Source organism: Ctenopharyngodon idella, chromosome 9 (assembly GCF_019924925.1).
Source record: "Ctenopharyngodon idella isolate HZGC_01 chromosome 9, HZGC01, whole genome shotgun sequence".
In the NCBI taxonomy this organism is placed as follows: domain Eukaryota; kingdom Metazoa; phylum Chordata; class Actinopteri; order Cypriniformes; family Xenocyprididae; genus Ctenopharyngodon; species Ctenopharyngodon idella.
The window spans coordinates 5520308-5538801 of NC_067228.1; the positions used below are offsets into that span (position 1 = coordinate 5520308).

General features: G+C 39.9%; 1 protein-coding gene across 2 annotated transcripts; it reads left to right on the forward strand.

The window, feature by feature from the left end:
• The first annotated feature begins 1315 nt into the window (after positions 1–1315).
• Positions 1316–17231, forward strand: igfbp5b (insulin-like growth factor binding protein 5b). Of its 2 annotated transcripts, none has more exons than XM_051906057.1 (4): positions 1316–2233; positions 10174–10298; positions 10393–10512; positions 12925–17231. In XM_051906057.1, the coding sequence occupies exons 1-4, from the start codon at positions 1906–1908 to the stop codon at positions 13057–13059; spliced, it is 708 nt and encodes a 235-aa protein (XP_051762017.1). In that variant the 5' UTR covers positions 1316–1905; the 3' UTR covers positions 13060–17231. The 2 variants fall into 2 exon arrangements, with proteins under 2 accessions (XP_051762017.1, XP_051762016.1); XM_051906056.1 differs by having other exon boundaries at positions 1343–2233; positions 10090–10298.
• The last annotated feature ends 1263 nt before the right edge of the window (positions 17232–18494 follow it).

Below are 18494 nucleotides of genomic sequence, written 5' to 3' on the forward strand. Positions count from 1 at the left end.
GAGACAGCATGTATGAAAAACACAGCAGAACAATCAAAAGAAATGAAATATCGTGTGCGGTTCTTTAAACTCGGTATCACACATCTGACAAAGCGATTTTAAAGCAAAGCAGAGCAACTCATTTTGCAGCATTGATGAACTTTACATATGTGACATGTGCAAATGCCATTTTGGAGCACTCTATAAGGCAAATCAGGGACATGTAAACAGCAGAGGGCCACTTGGACACTGAACGAATGGCATGATTGAACAATTGTGTCTGTTAAATCTCATCTTTTTTCAAATTGTGGTTTCAGAGTTTGGAACAGGTGGGTGTAGATTGCCTATTCTTCAACTACCACCAAGACCACTGTAATTAAAGCTCGAACGAGACTTGGCAACTCAACGAAAGCCTCTCTGCATGAGAGAAAAGAGATTCTAAGCATTTACCACAGTATTTACCACACACCTCAGCTGGTTTTAATTGTGCACTGCAGTGATTTGTCTTCACGGTTTCAGTCAGTCGCTATGTTGGTTATAAGTTTCTAGGGGAGACCGAGGAGTTGTGTAACACACAATGAGCTGTAACCCCATCAGTTTAACCATTAAGATACAAGTTACCTGGATGAAATCACTTTTTGATGACTGACATGTCATCCTAATGAGAAGAGATGGAAAGTATACTTTCACGTCTGGCTTTCTGGTCAATTTGTGATCACGTTAATGAAGATTACATGACATAACTGGTAGTATCTGAATCAGCAGGTTATCCTGTTTCATTTGAGATATAACATTCAAACAAGCTCTCTGCATGGGAGAGCCTTCAAAACTACTTCTGTGTGACTGACACTTGTTAGTCTTTTGTTTTATATGTTTAGAATGAAAATATGTCCTAATTGAAATGCTTCAAATGGCATTGTCATTATTTTGAACAAGTAAATTTGATTGTCTATGCACACTTTGTGCTTAACACTCATTTGAACAGTTTGTGGATAAGTAATAGATTTCTAAACTACTTTAATTTGTAGAAGCCGAACTTGGGAATAATATGTAACAGTTTGAGACACACACAGCAAAACAACGCAGAGTCACAGTCGTTGAAACAAAACACTCCCCATTCTCCCCTACTCATATATGTCCTCTGCGCTCTCTAATATATACGGTCTAATCGTGTATTCTCCATAATAACGCATGTATATGTGAGCGAGCGCCTTTATCATGTCACATCCATGTTGCCTTCTGACGCGTTTTGTCTTGAATCTGCTGGAAAGCCGCTGAGCTTCGTGCACGAATCTGACGCTAGACCAGCCACAGAGTGCACGGAAGATCTCAGAGGAGCATATCTTCGATTTTGCATGGATTTGTGTTTTGCTCTGCGCTCTTGGCATCACTGCGTAAAAGACTGATCCTATTGCCGAGGGGGGAAAAAAGGCGCTGGCGCTGAGCCACGATCTGGCAAGTGCGCCTCCCTTCACCGCTGTTTGGCTTATTCATAGTTAGGGGTTTGGGTTTGGCTGTTTTTAAAAAGGCAAGCACTGCTGTGAAGTTGATCAGTCTGCTCAGAAAACTTCCAGAGGGGAAAGTGTTTTGGAATCGGAAAGTCCAGAATTTCAGTGCGCAACCAATTGCGCACAAACTGGACTATTGGAGAATACCCAAGTGATTCATTTATTTTATATGTATTTATATGAAAATCCACCGGATTCTTCTTTATCATCTTTTAGAGAAACTATTTTTTTTATCTTCTTATTTTTAAAACACACCAACCAGTGCTTTCACTTTGCATGCGGACTTTTTTTTCCCATTGAGTCGAATCTGAGCCAAACGTTCATGCGCTCTCATATCTAGTTCTAGTTTTTTTTTTTTTTTTTTTTTTTTTTTTTTTTTTTTTTCCGCCATCGGACCTCATTCACTTTGAAACGAAGTATGGCTCTTCTTGTGCTGGGTACATTTCTGACGGCGTTGTCCATCAGTGGAGGCTCTTATGTTCCGTGCGAGCCGTGCGATCAGAAGGCGCTCTCCATGTGTCCTCAAGCCCCGGTGGGCTGTCAGCTGGTGAAGGAGCCCGGCTGTGGCTGCTGCTTGACTTGTGCTCTGGCGGAGGGGCAGGCGTGCGGAGTATACACCGGTACATGCACGCATGGGCTGCGCTGCCTGCCGCGCAACGGAGAGGAGAAGCCGCTTCATGCCCTGTTGCACGGCAGGGGAGTGTGTACGAACGAAAAGGGATACAAACCATCGCACCCACCAATTGGTAAGTTGACTGGAAAGCAGTGTGCATTTGTTGCACGGAAGCATTGTTGCGTTTAGATCGTGTATCTGGTGGGAACTTTGTGGCTTGCGCTGATCCAGTTTTATTGCGTGCGCATGTTTCTGCATGAGCTTCTCTGTGTTGTGGCCGGTCTGTGCTGCTCACTGCTGTTTTCCATCATATTCCACCGCTGTAGATTATTAGGATTAGTGAAGCCTGTTTATGTTTCATCCAAAGCCAATCATTAACAAACGATTTCCAATGCCATCTTTACGCTGCAAAAAAGCACCGTGGTAGTACCGCGTTTTCTGGAAATGTACCATGGTATTCTTGGACATATAATGTAAATGCAATTCAGTTACCATTGTATTATAACCTGGTACTTCCATATTTGAGTGCTGCGCATTATAAGTATTAGTGTAGATTGTTTTATTCAAAGACAATTATCAGCAAACACTACTACTAAAGGTACCATGTTTTTTACCGTGGTACCATGGTATTTTGGACATATACTATGGTACTACCATGTTTTTTTGTCATTTAACGTAGTAGTATCATAGTATTGTTTTGGACGTACCTGGAGTACCAAATAAATGCCATTATTGGAGTCCTATATGGCATTACTACTTTTTTGTAAGAAATACTGTATTGTACCATTTTTGTGTACCGAAGCTGCTAAAGTAGCATATAATGTATGTGCATAGAAATAATCTGAAGTGAAATTTCATGAAAAAATCTGATTGTGAATAAAAACTATAAAAGATTAATTAAATATATATCATGGCAAAGTTTAAGGCTGCTCTGATGCTGCATTTCATTGGCACAGAAGCAAAGCAGCATCAGACTCACCAGAACTGCATAATTTAGTATGCTCCTCAGAACTGTGTAAAGAGCCTCAAGATGCATAACTCCATACAGTCTTGTTTTGTGCATAGTTAGTGTTTGATTTGGCAATGGTGCTCTATTGACATTAGTGACTCCTCCATTGTTATGATCACACCTCTCATCATTGTACGGTGTGCCCACGCCTCATGATATTCTTGATTGAGATTCTAGGTTGCTCTGAATTTAGGTCTAAGTCTGTGGGTGGTGTTGAGGGTCGGATTACCGTTCAAAGATTAAACCCAAGGGAAGGAGGGTAGCTGTATTGTGTCTACAAGCCTTCTTGTGTGCAAAAATCACACATTTATGAAGAATAACCATGCACAGCATGTGTATTTATTTATATTTACGTATTTGGCAAATGGTTTTATTCAATGCATTCAAGTCATGCTTTCCCCTGGAATCGAACCCCTAAACCTTGGCGTTGTTAGTGCAACGCTCTACCAGTTGAGCTACAGAAACAAAAAAAGACTTCTATGTTACAAAACTATCTTTTAGACAACAGCAATGCATGAAACAGAGAAAATTATTGTAAAACAGATGAGGTTTAATTCAGCCGTGGGCTTTCGCTATGACCGTTTGTACACAAATACAACCCCCTCACACACAGGTGCACATCAGAAACCCGTTTGTCCCTATCTGAAGTCCTCTGATGAGTGCGGTTGCTGGTTTACCCCTTCTGTGATTGCAGTGGGCACACAGTCGAGCCCTTGTGATTCAGCAAAATGTCTGTGGAGCCGATCTATCAAGAGCTGTTCGTCAAGCATGGGGATGAATTTAGAGGGACGCTTCTAGCCTCCCGTGGTATTTGGTTTCAGCCTGGTTTTACTAGCTGGGCAGGACAGACAGAGAGAGAGAGGGAGAGAGGTCGTGCGTCCTTGTCCGCATTAGGATTCAGAGCCTTGTGGCTCATGTCTTCCTGATCCATTTTTATTCCCCCTTAGTTACACAGTTATGCAAACATAAAATTGAAATACACGTTTAAAACGGAATCACATAACATGTGAATAGTGTCATACCTTCTTGGTCTTGAATGCTGGCACTCATGGTTTAAAGATTCAGTGTTCTGAGCCATGTACAAAAGGTGATGCCAGCTCCATGATTGGCAAATACTGCAAATTTGTCGATTATCACATGGGAGACTTTCTGTTTGGACATGCCATGTGGATCTTGGATGCAATTGCCTACAGATATGACTACAGGCTACTTGCCCGTTAAGTCTGCGTTAGCAACGCCGATCGCACATCATAGACGTTTTTGAATCTAAGAGCGTGCAAATAAACAAACGTAAAGAATCAGGCCAAAAGAACTTGGCTGTTGTATTCGGTTACTTCTGTGCTTTATGCGTTTTATTTACCCACTAGAGCCGTAGCCATAACTAAACAACGATTACAAGGGAATGGAACGCAGTTGTTCTTCTATTGCCTGTCTGTCATTTCATTTTTATATTATGCCAAAGGCCCAACTCACAGAAACATATACTTGCTTGCAACATCAGACTGACACTGACAGATATACGGCTCTCTTCACTGAAAAGAACCTGAATGGATCTCTTGAACTTTTTGAAAGTGATGCCCAGCTTTTGAAACTTTGTATAATCTGTACATTCTACAGTTTTTTACCATAAACCAAACCTACAATCTACAGCGCTCATATATCAAGTGCCCAGTCATCCTTTGCAGAGGTATGCAAGCAGGGAACCTATTTGGCACGCTTGAATGACTTCTTCCAGTAAAGTTTAACAGCAATCTGCCCAGCGTGTATTTGTCATTGGCACCTGGAAAGCTAGCGAGCAACAGCTGTGAAGAAAATCAGCTTGCACAGTAGTCTCGTCTCTGTCAGAAACGTGATTCCCAGGCTGCGACATCCTCACGCTGGGCCCTGCTTAAATAGGAACACATGTTAGGCTGACCAAAACAGTGAACGCACAAAAACAATCTATTTAATCTATGGGTTTACAGCTCACGTTTAAAAAATTAAACATACAGAATGTAAGCAGACAGCAGGGCTGTAACCATGTGGTTTAGCAGAAGACGCCGACCTGTTGAAACCTCCTGTCATGTGCTTCGGGGTGGTGGAGGGGGAGCCGCAGTGTCACGTTTCTTTAGGGAAGGAGAACAAAAGGTGCCTAATTTCTTGCCTGAAGCACAGGTTCAGATGTGGTTCCAAAGCACTGCCTCAAATTATGTGCCCTGCAGGATTCTCGAGTGGATAGATAAGATACAGCACAAGACAAAATCATTACTTTGCAGTAGCCTAGCTCTGTTACAGTTCTTACATTTGGTTGTTGATGTGGCGACATTTGGGGCTTAGACTCAAAATTTGGCTTGCTCAGGATAGCTAATTTATTCGAAAATGATTTGATAAAGCTCATTCTCTAAACAACACTTACTTGTGTGCATAACAAATCTACTTACTACTCTACCATAAGTGGGTAAAATTACCAAAGTTTGACACTGTAATTGCAATGTACTATAATTATTTTTGCTGGAAATTGAAGTAAAAAAAAATTCTGAGCCACAAATGAAGCCTACACTCAACTAAACAAGCAAAATTTTCTTCATATTACTCCCCTAAATATACAAAACTTTCTCGACTTGTTTTGGACACGTCTCACTCTGCATTTTCACATTACTGCTTGTTTCTTTGTCGCTCTCATGTGTAAACAATGTAAGTCCTGTCCACTGATAGCCATGCAAATATACGTACCACAGTTGAAATGGTATAGCAAAATCTCTGTCTGACACAGTTCTACCATCATAACACCCAGTCGTACTTCCTACAGTTTAAAACCTTCAATATATCCCACAATGCATCTTTCTCATGGGCATTGAATAATTTTTGGCTTTTCAGTGTCAGTTAAAAATCTTTTTAAGGCCTATTTTACCTGTAGAGAAAAAAGCGGCCTAATAATTATGCACATCCAAAGGTGTTTTTTTCACTTTAAGCCACACGTGAACAATTACATATCCCCTATAAATGATTATATATAATCTTGAGATAGTTTGGAAGAGGAAAGATTGTACCTAGATACTCTTGATGGAAAGATGCCTTGAGCTTACAGACAGTATCGCTCTCTTGCCATTGTCTGAGCTAATTGAAATCAGCGACTGGGAGTGATCGACTGATGTCCTGAAGAGCACCTCCTGAGTTCATGTTTCGGAGTGTTGATGACATGAGACACGGTCAGGCGATGGAGAGGTGCGCACATGTGCTTTCAGCCTGAAGGGCATCGACAGGTGTCATCACTTTGCATTGTCCTGAATTACAGGGGACTTGTTTGAATAGTAAGTTATATGATGACTTTCTTGGTTGTAACCGATAGCATATTGCAACATGGAAACTTTTATCCCAAAGTTTATCTCTTAACATTACTTTGTAATTTGAAATTACCCCGATTTTAGCTCGCATTAGTGCACGGTTGCGTTTGTGGTGGTTTTCTGTTAATCTAGCATGCTTCTCTGCTACAGCGGCCCGAACATGTTGTGGACACGGTCCAGGCTTTAAATATTTAGCAGTGGAATCTTGCCAGGGATGCCATGGTTGGTCTGTGACAATGAATGCAAGACAAAGACAAGCCCAGCAGAATGGCCTGCTTCAAGAACGACTTTCAAAGGAGAGCTAGTCTGAATATTTAACAATAGCAAGACCTAATTCTAACCGTGCATGCTAATAAGAGACTAAAAGACGTGGTTTGAGGCCCCTAAGGATCTCAGAAGCACCTTGTATTTGCATTTCTCAGTTTGTTTGGCAGCACATTCTGAAGAAAGAAAAAAATCAGACAAGGTGACAACGCAACTCAAAAAGGGGATCTGCTTTCATCATCAGCCCCCAAGCTGTACGAAACGGTGGATATTCATGAAGTATAATTGCCCAGCGCACATGTAAATTATTAAACAGAGCCCTATCACATGCATCTCTTTTGGCCAGGCTCGGGTCCCTTTATCTTAATGAAAAGTTTTGCAAGACCAAGAGGAGAGACACCAATACCTCTTGAGCATTCTTTCCAAAGCTCATTTGAATAGACAGGCTACACGTGATACGTCTGGTTTGGCCGGGTTCCAGGATCTTGGCTGTGTGTCAGATGTTAAACACAGACCCGCTAAACCTTTACAAGCTGGGGACCACGAGCATGGAAAAAGTGATTTTGGTCCTCACTCCGAAAAGCCTGCAACAGAAAAGACGAATTTAGTGGTTTACAAACTCTAGGCTTTGCTGATTTCATAAACGCGATGCATTTGGACCGCGCGCAAGGAGTAAAATCACGAAAACAACCGTAAGGAATTTGTTTTTGCCAACCCAGTCATCCTGTACCCTCCCTTCTAAGTCTACATTTCTAAGCCATGTAAATCTCGCTCTAGGCAAACGTCCCTTCGACATTTCCATGAGGTGATCTCAATTTCGGTGGCTTCAGGAGTCCAAACCTGCGGGGAAATCTGTACAGAAATTTCAGTCTGCCAAGTCATGGGTTGCGGGATTGATTTCAAAGAGACAGCACCATGCTCTGATTGTAACTTCAGAAGCCAGGAAACCAATTCCTGTAATGACCAGGCACCCGCCCCATACGTCTCCAGGTCAGACAGACTCTTTCACCACCGGGCCGCTCCAGAACACCCTGCCCCAGTCCGCAGCAATGTGAAGCACTGGAGCTCAGAGGGACTGCGAGGGCAGTTATCTCAATCATTTCTACTGGCTGCCTCAGCTGTCTGATAATGCCCTCTTGGCTATATGCACAAAAAATACTTGGCACCCCAACAGACTTGATGTTCAGGCCTGAATCCGTATGTCCATTTCCATTCTGATTCTCGATTAAGGCCACTATAAAATGCAGCATCAACAAAATACTATCATATCAATCTATATACTGTATTATAATAATTGCTTTGTGATGTGCTTAAGACAAACCTTACTCAATTTGCCAATAATATAAAACACTTTATATAATAACTCCTATTTAATATGGCATTTTGTATTGAAACTATGATAAATATTCATTTATTAGATGATTTTACTGGTTTGGGTGACTAATTTTATCTCCTGATATTGTATGCTTAGTGTTAATGATCTGTTAATCTGCTCTGGATGTACTATGTTTGGCTTCACTCTGCATGGTTCAAGTGTTCAGATTAATGAAGCTCAGCTTTGTCCAACAGTATTTGACCTCAGTGGAAAGACAATTTATAGAAGTAGAAGCATGCATCCTGTGGAGTTTTACTATCAAAGTATATGTGCTTGAATTACTTGTTCTGCAATATCTCCACATTTTCCCTGGATGCATGTAGACAGTTACTACATACACAGCCTTAGATTCTTGTAGAAGAAGGTTGGGGTTGTCATGGTGTTTTGGTTATTGTGACTTCAAAGTTCTTCAAGTACTGCTCTGAGCTGTTAAGGATCCTTTGAAAAGCCGTTTCTGTTCTCACTCATGCACATGCTCTACAATGAAATCAAAGGAATTATTCAGCTGTAAAAACAGAAGCACATTCAACGTTTAGGCTGTACACCTAAACGCATTTTAGAAAAATCCCACCAAATTGAATTAGAATTTTGAGAATTTTGACCTAAGGCATAACCAATTGTTTCAAGTTGTTTTGGGTGTGATAGGTTGGGTAGGGGGTGGTCATCAGCTGTTGATCCTGCCCCCACCCTCTGTAAACAAATGCATTAGAAACATTTGGTGGAAAAACAGTTGCTTTCATGTTTACACTCTAGACACTCATTAGCAACTAGGACGTGTAAAAAAAAAAGCCTCTAGAGGGGAAAAAAAGAAGATTTTTCTGACATTTGTCTCGTTTTTATAAATCAAATTTAGTTAAACTATGGGATATTAAGATCATTGGTATTTGCTAAGGCAAATTACTATTGCTCTATTGTGCTAATGCATTAGGCAACCAATGTAGCTTTGCAACTGTAAACAACCTAAAATACACCATATCACAACAGTCGACCAATTGTCCAACAACCGACTCCATTACGCACCACTTTGTCTGTTGTTAGGAAGACAAAAAGTCGGTCTTACAGTGCTCGTCAATGTCAAAATGACTGAGATGGCCAATCAAACAAGGTTGCTACTGTAATTTTAGTGATACCTCAAATTGTGAGGCTGCTAATGCATTTCATTTTTAGCCGAGTGGATGATAAAATGAGTGAAAAAATCCCATAGATTTACATCAAAGGACCGGAGAATTTTTAGACACAAGAATATAACAGAGACTAGAGTGCATCAGTCGGGTTCCAGAAGTAAAAACTTCATTAAAGCCGTTAGCCCGCATTATTTAAGTTTATTTTTAAAATAATTGTGTTTTACAGTGGAATTCCTGGGGAAAAACTACATTACCCATGATGCTGTGCAGAAAATTACACCAATCAGAGACTCGAAAAAAACAACACGCTCCAAAATAGCTCTTTAGCTCCGCCCACTTCCATGAAGCACAACATAGCTGAATCGGTCTCCCTACGCTCCCAAAATTCTGAAATGTTTGTATATATATGCATATTTTGGAATAAACTTAAAATATATTGTTTTCATATATAAAATGAGTAGTTTTATATTTCTCCATCGTTTTTAATTCAGTTATGCGGTTCGCAATGCTGTTCGCAATGCTTCATGGGATTGTAGTTCTTTCCCTCACTAAAACCGTCTTGTACCTTTGTCTTTTTGTCCAATTTTCAAAAACTTTGTGATTCACCTCTTAGCTGATTGGCTTGGTTCATGGCTTATAACTCTTTAACAAAGATGATTTTAAAATGAATTTAAAAGAAAAACTTCTTGAACTAGCACTGCTGAAAAAGGGGGCTGGGACAGTTGTACTCTAAAGAGACAACTGCATAGCAACCTGCTAAAAACAACTCAGCAACCACATAGCAACACCCTGGCAATCACTTTAGCATCATGGCTGCAAGTTTTGCACTGGCACTCACATTTCCTTGTAGTAAAAATCTAGTTAATGCTTATTGTTTGATTCTCTTTGTCTTAGATCATGAGTCAATAGAGCATGATGATACAGTGAAGCCAGACACGACTGAAGACCAGAGTCCTAAAATTCCCCTTAAAATTCCAGATGTAATCAACAGCAAGAAGCATGCTGCCGTGCGCAAGGACAAGAAGAAACAACAGGAGAAGCTTCGGTCACTGGGGCCGATGGATTACTCCCCCCTTCCCATCGACAAGCATGAGCCTGAATTTGTAAGTTGTGTGACGCAGCAGCTGCAGTAAAATGATAGCTAGACATTAAATGTTGAGGTGATGATGTAACTCACAATGGGTTGGTCTGACGCAGGGTCCCTGCAGAAGGAAGCTGGATGGAATCATTCAAAGTATGAAAGACACTTCACGCGTCATGGCTCTTTCCCTCTACCTGCCTAACTGTGACAGGAAGGGCTTCTTCAAGCGCAAGCAGGTAAGACTGTTGTTTCTTTTATTGTATAACATGAATATTTAAATTTAATATGAGCAATTTTTTAGCATAAATTAACATTGTCAGTCCATTTTAATGGCGCCAGCGGAGTGAGAAACAAAAAATGAATCTGTTTTTGAACAAATCGGTTCAGTCAATAATTCAAATGACTCACACAGACAGTCACTGTCACCACCTACTGGTGTATTCATGTAATTTGCATACAGAGTCACTGAAAAATCCCCTCATTTTCTTGTTTACTATTTGATTCTTTTCATTTTTGGGCTCCATGAATCCAAACCAAATGATCAGATTATTTAACAAATTTGTAAAATATAGGTACATGTGACCATACATTTGCAGTGTTCCTTTTGCAACTGTAAACAACCAGTCGTCTAACAATCAACTAGTCGATTAGCTGCACTACATTATGCACCACTTTGCTTGTTGTAAGGGTTACAGAAAGATTTAAAAGTTACATTTTTAGGCTGGTCTGCCTCAGCGATCTTACAGTGTTCGTCAATATCAAAATGATTGAGATGGCCAATCAAATCGAAGTTTACAGAAGCTGAACATGAATTTAAGTGAAACCCTTCAATTTTAAGGGTGAAAGAGTGTGAGGTAGAAACTACTCAAACTACTCAACTTTTTTGTCAAATGTCACCCTTATAATTCTAAAGTATAGTCTATCATTTACATAATTTATGTAAATAATGCTTGAATGTGATGAAACAAGAAACATTAAAGGGTTAGTTCACCCAAAAATGAAAATTCTGTCATTAATTACTCACCCTCATGTCATTCCAAACCTGTAAGACTTTTGTTCATCTTTGGAACACAAATGAAGACCTTTTTAGTGAAATTTGAGCGATTTCTGTCCCCATAGACATCTACGCAACTGACACTTTGACGCTTCTAAAAGTTCATAAAGAGATCGTAAAACTAATCCATATGAATTAAGTGGTTTAGTCCAAATTTTCTGAAGAGACATGATTACTTTATATGATGAACAGATTTAATTGAGGCTTTTATTCACAAATAAACATTGATCAGCGAACATAAACAGAAGCTCAACCGAACCTGCTTGACGCACGAGATCAAACCTCTTGCGGAAGCTCAAACATAGTGCATAACACACAAGAATGAACCTCACTGGTTCTTGCGGAAGCTCAAACGTTATGCGTAACACGAGACTGAACCTCATTGGTTCTTGCAGAAGCTCAAACATGCTGCATAACACGAGAATGAACCTCATTGGTTCTTGCTGAAGCTCAAACGTGATGCGTAACACGAGACTGAACCTTTCTGTTTCTTGCGGAAGCTCAAACGTTATGCGTAACACGAGAATGAACCTCATTAGTTCTTGCGGAAGCTCAAACGTTATGCGTAACACGAGAATGAACCTCATTGGTTCTTGCGGAAGCTCAAACGTGATGCGCAACACGAGAATGAACCTCATTGGTTCTTGCAGAAGCTCAAACATGCTGCATAACACGAGAATGAACCTCATTGGTCCATAATATGAGAATGGACCTCATTGGTTCTTGCGGAAGCAAAAAAAAACGTTATACGTAACACGAGAATGAACCTCGTTGGTTCTTGCTGAAGCTCAAACGTGCTGCGTAACATGAGAATGAACCTCACTGGTTCTTGCAGAAGCTCAAACATGCTGCATAACACGAGAATGAACCTCATTGGTCCATAATATGAGAATGGACCTCATTGGTTCTTGCGGAAGCTCAAACGTGATGCGTAAAACAAGAATGAACCTGATTGGTTCTCGTACGTTAAGCAAACATGCTTGAGTTTCTGTTTACCACAACTGATGTGTGAGTTGATGAATGTGAATAAAAGGCCTAAATTCAATCTGTTCATCATATAAAGTGATCCTGTCTCTTCTGAAAATTTGAGTAAAAGTAATTAATGACAGTATTTTAATTTTTGGGTGAACTATCCCTTTAACAGAGCCGTTTTCTGCATATTATTAATAGTGAATATGTGAATATTTTAAAATAAAAGTTCAAACTGAATTCTAGTTCTTTTACTGTTATTCTTTGTTTTTTCTTTATTCCCTTAAATCCCTTTAAATACTTTAATTGAATTAATAGTTTAAAAGACCATTACTACTCACCCACATAGCCAATACATTTTTACAGCCTTTTTTCTTTCTTTTTAGTTTTAAAATTTTAGCTGTAATGCTTTAAAAAAAAGTCTACTTTAAAAAAAAATAGTCAACTATTTGAGTTTAAATGTAGTTTCAAAACTAAATCACTCCCATTATAATCAACACAGCCATCTGCACTGGAACTGCCCATCTTTTTACAATTACATCACCTAGTTGAGGCATTCTCATTGAGTTGGATGTTAAGTTGTGCTTGCAGTTATATGACCCTTTGTCCCTTGTCCACCCCGCAGTGCAAGCCCTCCCGTGGCCGAAAACGAGGCATCTGCTGGTGCGTGGACAAATATGGCGTGCAGCTGCCCGGCACTGACTACAGCGGCGGTAACATCCAGTGCAAGGATTTGGAGAACAGCAACAACAACGAGTGAGAATCAACCCACCCTGATCACCAGACCTAGGGCCCACCCTCCTTGTCCTGTCCCACCAGTCTACCCGCCAGTCACTTTGAGATTTTGATGCAAAACGACAAAGAAACACAACAGCTATTACAAATCAGACTAAAAAGAAAATGTTAAAGTGAGATAATCCACAGGAATCGTTTTGACTGAGCGCTCATCTCTATCTCACTGGACTCAGCCAATCAGAGGAGCCCCCTGCTAGAGCTGAGTCCCGGCAACAACAACAACAAAAAATTGTTAAAAATATATACATACAATTATATATTTTTATAGAAGCTGGGGTTTGAGCACCATACTGTTTTGTTTAAAGTTAACATAAAACAAAAAACTACAAAAAAAAGTAAAAAAAAAAGTAAAAAAAAAAAAAGAAAGAATATATGGCATGTTGAATATTAACAGGGCTATCTTGGTCTTTTACATCTTTTGCTGTCAAGGTATCAAATGAGATAGCAGGAACTCTCACTATTTGAAAAATACAAACATTTGTTTTCCAAAAAAAAAAAAAAAAAGGAAAACACATGGTAGAGATCTGCTTATAGAGTCATCTCTATCTGGCTTTTTTTGGTCATGTCAGAGCACTTATTCATTGGGGAACCTGCTTGGAAATGTGTAACTTCACCAAGTTCAGTGTATGTGTGTACGAGCGTGCGTTTGCACGCGTGCGAGCAACGAAATAGGGCGATAGCTTTCAAAAAAAGGAATGTTTTCTTGTCTTTGTGGCATATCCCTCCCAGAACGTAGTTAAAACCAGGACCCTATTAGACAAATCTGTTTCAGTGGCTCCAGATTTTGTAGCTTACCTAACATGCCAACCGTGCCTATGTAAACAGACGCTGCCATGCAGAGTTACACGGGTGAGCAGAGCGGTCCCGAGCGAGAAAAAAAGTCCACACAGAGAATCAATCGGTGTCCACGCCTAGAAAAGAAAAGGCCATTTCTGGAATCGTTTCGTATCAGATATTGTGGCATCTGGGCCGAGTTAAAATCGAGACAGATGCTGTAACCCTTAAACGCTCCCAGCATTCGCGTTTGAACTTTGACGGACGTTCGCCGTGCAGAGCGGTAGTTTCTTTCTGTCTGTAATGTTTGATTTTTATTTTTATTTTGAATAACTTTTGTTATGTGCTGTTTCCTTTGACTTCATGGAGGTAATGAAAGTCCACTTATGAGCCATGTTCCTCGACCATGTGGTTTCACTGAAAATGGGTGTAACCTTGGTATATTACCTTTAACTCTAGATTATTGAATGTTTTACTTTTCTTTTGTTATCCTTAACAAACAACCACAACGATCAGGTGCTCAGCAAAGGAGTGTTAGCATTATCAATTTGCATATTTCCATCTGACCCGTCACAGTGACAACTTGCTCATTTGAATGCAGGTCAGACCACTTTTTAAGATCCGCCCACTTTGACTGTTCACAAATCGGTAATAGCTCTTTTGGTTAGCATGATGACACATTTCATTTGTGTTTCTGTATTTCATCGAACCACGAGGCACGGTGGAAACAGAAGGTGTGTTTCACTACAGCGTCGTTCAGTGTGAGTTTCTGTGTGCGAGTCTCAGTGCCTTCCTACATGCAAATACATTTGAATGGTGACGTGAACGTTACACAATAGCCAAGGGGAACGAAACAACCTTTTTATATTGACGAAGGACCTCAATTGCGTTCAAATATAGCATCAGATCTGATAATCCGTTACACTACATTGTATGTCAAGCAGCTATCAGAAATCGCTCCCTGCACCGAGGCTAAGATAGGGAGACCGTAGTCCAGCTAGCGCTAGCTCATTTACTGTTATTTCTCTTACGAATAAGCTGACGATTGATTTGACAGAGACTGCAAATGTGTGTAATTGCTGACGAGAGTATTTTCAATCAAGCTATACATCACACAGGGATACTCACCGGTTGGCTCTTGAAGAGTGAGTGAAGCCATTCCCTGCCACAATGGGTCCGTCAGGATCTTATTTCAGGGCCCGAATGATCATAGTTTCACTGCTGGGAGGGGGCTGTAAAAATAGTCACTAATCTCTTCAGATCTCAATCATATAAACACCCATCATAACCAGGTCCAGACGGAATTTGCACATCTGCATTTTCCATATTTCAGAACTGAGAGAACTACGTTCTTATTGGTAGCTGAAAGCACAATCAAATTAACCAGCGAACGATGCGTAGAATTCCGCGTACACAAAGATTCCGTGTGGGCCTGGCTGTGATTCTAAATAACCACGGGTCTGCAGAATGTAACCGTTGCATGTCAAAAAAGAATTGCGAATGACAATTGGCTCTCAAATAGGAGGTGGTGAGCGAGAGAACGAGTGGGTTAACCAGACTTTCGCAGGTGTCTTGAGTATGTCGTGGAGGCGTAGTCGCCTCTGTTATTGCACAATTAGCCTCGTAGGTGTCTTCACCGCAGGGCGAAATCAGTAATCAGAGTTATCCAGGTCCTGATCCATGCCGAAAGCCCCCTCCCCCATTTAAAGAAAGCAGCTTGCACTTAATTCCTTACCTTGCCACACGTTTAGTGCCGTCTCAAAGTGAATCTCAGTTCAGGTATAGGAGCAGGAGCAGGCCTCGGACAGATACCCTGCCTGAGTACCTTTGACAGGGGCTTCGCAAAGCCCAAGCCTGAGACCCGCGTCATCATTCTGTGGGTTTACCAGTAATACAACTCTACCAATCACAGTCTCTTCTCCATCTACTCTTAATAGACTTTGCGTCTCAGTGATATCCGGGGAGAAGGAGAGCGGGTGAGAGCCTTAAGCGGTGATCTTGTGCTGGGCCTCCCTTCACAACACACAACACATGCTGCAAAAATCATTTTCTTAATCAGTATTTGTGTCTTGTTTTCCGGTAAAATCATCTGAACGACTTTGAAAGTAGTTGAATTTAACTGAAAAGCAAAATCATATTGCGAATTGCGCAAACTAGTATGGCCAAAAACTAAAATTCATGTACTCTTATGTTTCAAACCAGTTTGACTTACTTTGTTCTGTGGAACACTCAAAGGAGAAGTTTAGCATAATGTCCGAGATGCTCACTTCTAGAGTTTGTCAAGCTTGAAAATTGGCGAAAGAAGCACCATAAAAGTCACGCAACACATTCAAAGCTGTACGAGAGCTTTGTGCAAGACACATAATTCAATTTAAGTTAGGGTTAGTTAGGTGTTAATTTAAAATCTTGCCTTGAAAATCTTGCTTGAAATCCATGGTCACCATTCACTCGTTCAAAGTGCAGCTTGGACATTCTGCTCAAAATATCTCCTTTTGTGTTCCATGGAAGAAAGAACGTCATGAGGGTGATAATTCAAGACATATTCAATGAAAATAAGTATTATTATCTTACAAAGTTTTGCTTCTCAAGTCAATTAGATATTTTTACTGAAAAAACAGACAAAAATACCAATTTTTGCAGTGCTTCACACTTCACAGTAGAATTTTTAGATGGACAGTCTCGGAATCTGATAAGCAGGCACGCAACGGCTTCGGTCATGAGTCAAAAAAAAGTGTTTATCTGAAAACCCTGAATGTTATAAGACGATGCACTATGGCTGAAAACTGTTTTACCTTGTTTCCCCAGGTTGTAGAATCCATCTGGGTGTCTTTGTGAGAATGGGAAAGAAATGTCATTAATGTGATTTTGATCCGTTCTGATTTGTAATTAGAGGTAAAAGACTATCGATTGCCAGGACGCAGCATGTTGCTTTTGTGCTTATCTGCTTTCATCAGATTCCGAATCTCCTACTTGGGTAGACAGCAGTGTTCATAACTCACACTACAGTAGAAACGACAGGTTTTCTTTCTTTCTCTGAATGCATAACAGTTTTTTTTTTTACTTTATTGATTTTTTTCTCTTTTTTTTTTGTGGATGAGAAAAGACTTGATGATTGACCACCTAAATGTGGCTTAAACTGGCATGTGAAAAAGACCCATTAGTGGCTGGAGGACTCTAAAAATGTTCAGCATTTGGAACTCTTATTAAAAACCAATAAAATGGAAAAAAAAAATCTCAAATTATTAAGAAAGTGAATATCACTGTGTAATATTTATTCAACTTGTAATTTATGTACTCTTTTAACCTTTGTCTTTTTTTGTTATGACAAAGCATTTATTTAAATAAAGTTATGTATTCATTTAAGCTTGTGCAATAAATTTATTTGTACATGACAGAAATTCGATCTCGTTTATGAGAACAATTTAAATAAAGTTTTATCACTAGCCACAGCAGTAACCGCAGGAGTTGAGTTTTCCAGATGTCACACCATTATCACACACTGCATGCAAATATAACGTCAACAGACACTGTGACATTTCAATAGCACAACAGACACACAATCTTGATCATTTACCAAGTAAAAACACTGCTTATAAATCCATCAGGTTGGCATATGTTAATGGAATGTTCAGAGTGCTATCAACAGCAATAACTTTGACCTATTTATTTTTATAAAAAGCAAATGTTACAGTAAAGCACTTACAATGGACATACACACTTAAAGGTTTAGTTCACCCAAAAATGAAAATGATCCCATAATTTACTCACCCTCAAGCCATCCTATGTGTATATGACTTTCCTGTTTCAGCCAAACATAAAGAGTTATATTAAAAAATATCCTTGGAGTGAATGGTACCCTCGATTTTGAAGCCCAAAAAAGCACATTCATCCATCATGAAAGTAATCCATACGGCTCCAGGGGGTTAATAAAGGCCTTCTGAAGCGAAGCGATGGGTTTTTGTAAGAAAAATATCCATATTTATAACTTTATAAACTATAATCACTGGTTTCCGGTAATGGCCGGCGACGGAAGAGTGACCTCTGACCAGTCACATGATGTACATGTAGGACGTAGGCTGAGAGTACACACCTCTCGCAGTTCAAACAAATAGGGCTGGATAACAATAAAAATTCTCGTTTTAGACTATTAATTCATAAAGTCTAAAACTTCATGAGTATGTCAATATGTCAGAGTTTGTCAATACGTCATGCGTCAGGGCAGAGGTCACTCTTCCGCCGGATCTAGACGGCCGTGACTGGAAGCCAGTGATTATAGTTTATAAAGTTATAAATATGGATATTTTTCATACAAAAAAGCATCACTTCGCTTCAGAAGGCTTCCCTGGAACTGTATAGACTACTTTTATAATGGATAGATACGCTTTTTTGGGCTTCAAAATCTCGGGTACAATTCACTCCAATTATAAAGCTTGGAGGAGCCAGAATATTTTTTAATATAACTCCGATTGTGTTTGGCTGAAAGAAGAAAGTCATATACACCTAGGATGGCTTGAGGGTAAGTAAATTATGGGATAATTTTTGGGTGAACTATCCCTTTAAATACACAATTTCAAAAGCCACACAAATTGTGTTTTGGCATTTCACTAGTGTGATAGAATCACTTAC

Bases quoted from the DNA above. Each gene is read 5' to 3' on its own strand.
- igfbp5b (XM_051906056.1), top strand. From the start codon at position 1,906: ATGGCTCTTCTTGTGCTGGGTACATTTCTGACGGCGTTGTCCATCAGT. The intron at 2,234-10,089 runs GTAAGTTGACTG...TCTTTGTCTTAG, and splicing joins ACCATCGCACCCACCAATTG to ATCATGAGTCAATAGAGCAT. The intron at 10,513-12,924 runs GTAAGACTGTTG...TCCACCCCGCAG, and splicing joins GCTTCTTCAAGCGCAAGCAG to TGCAAGCCCTCCCGTGGCCG.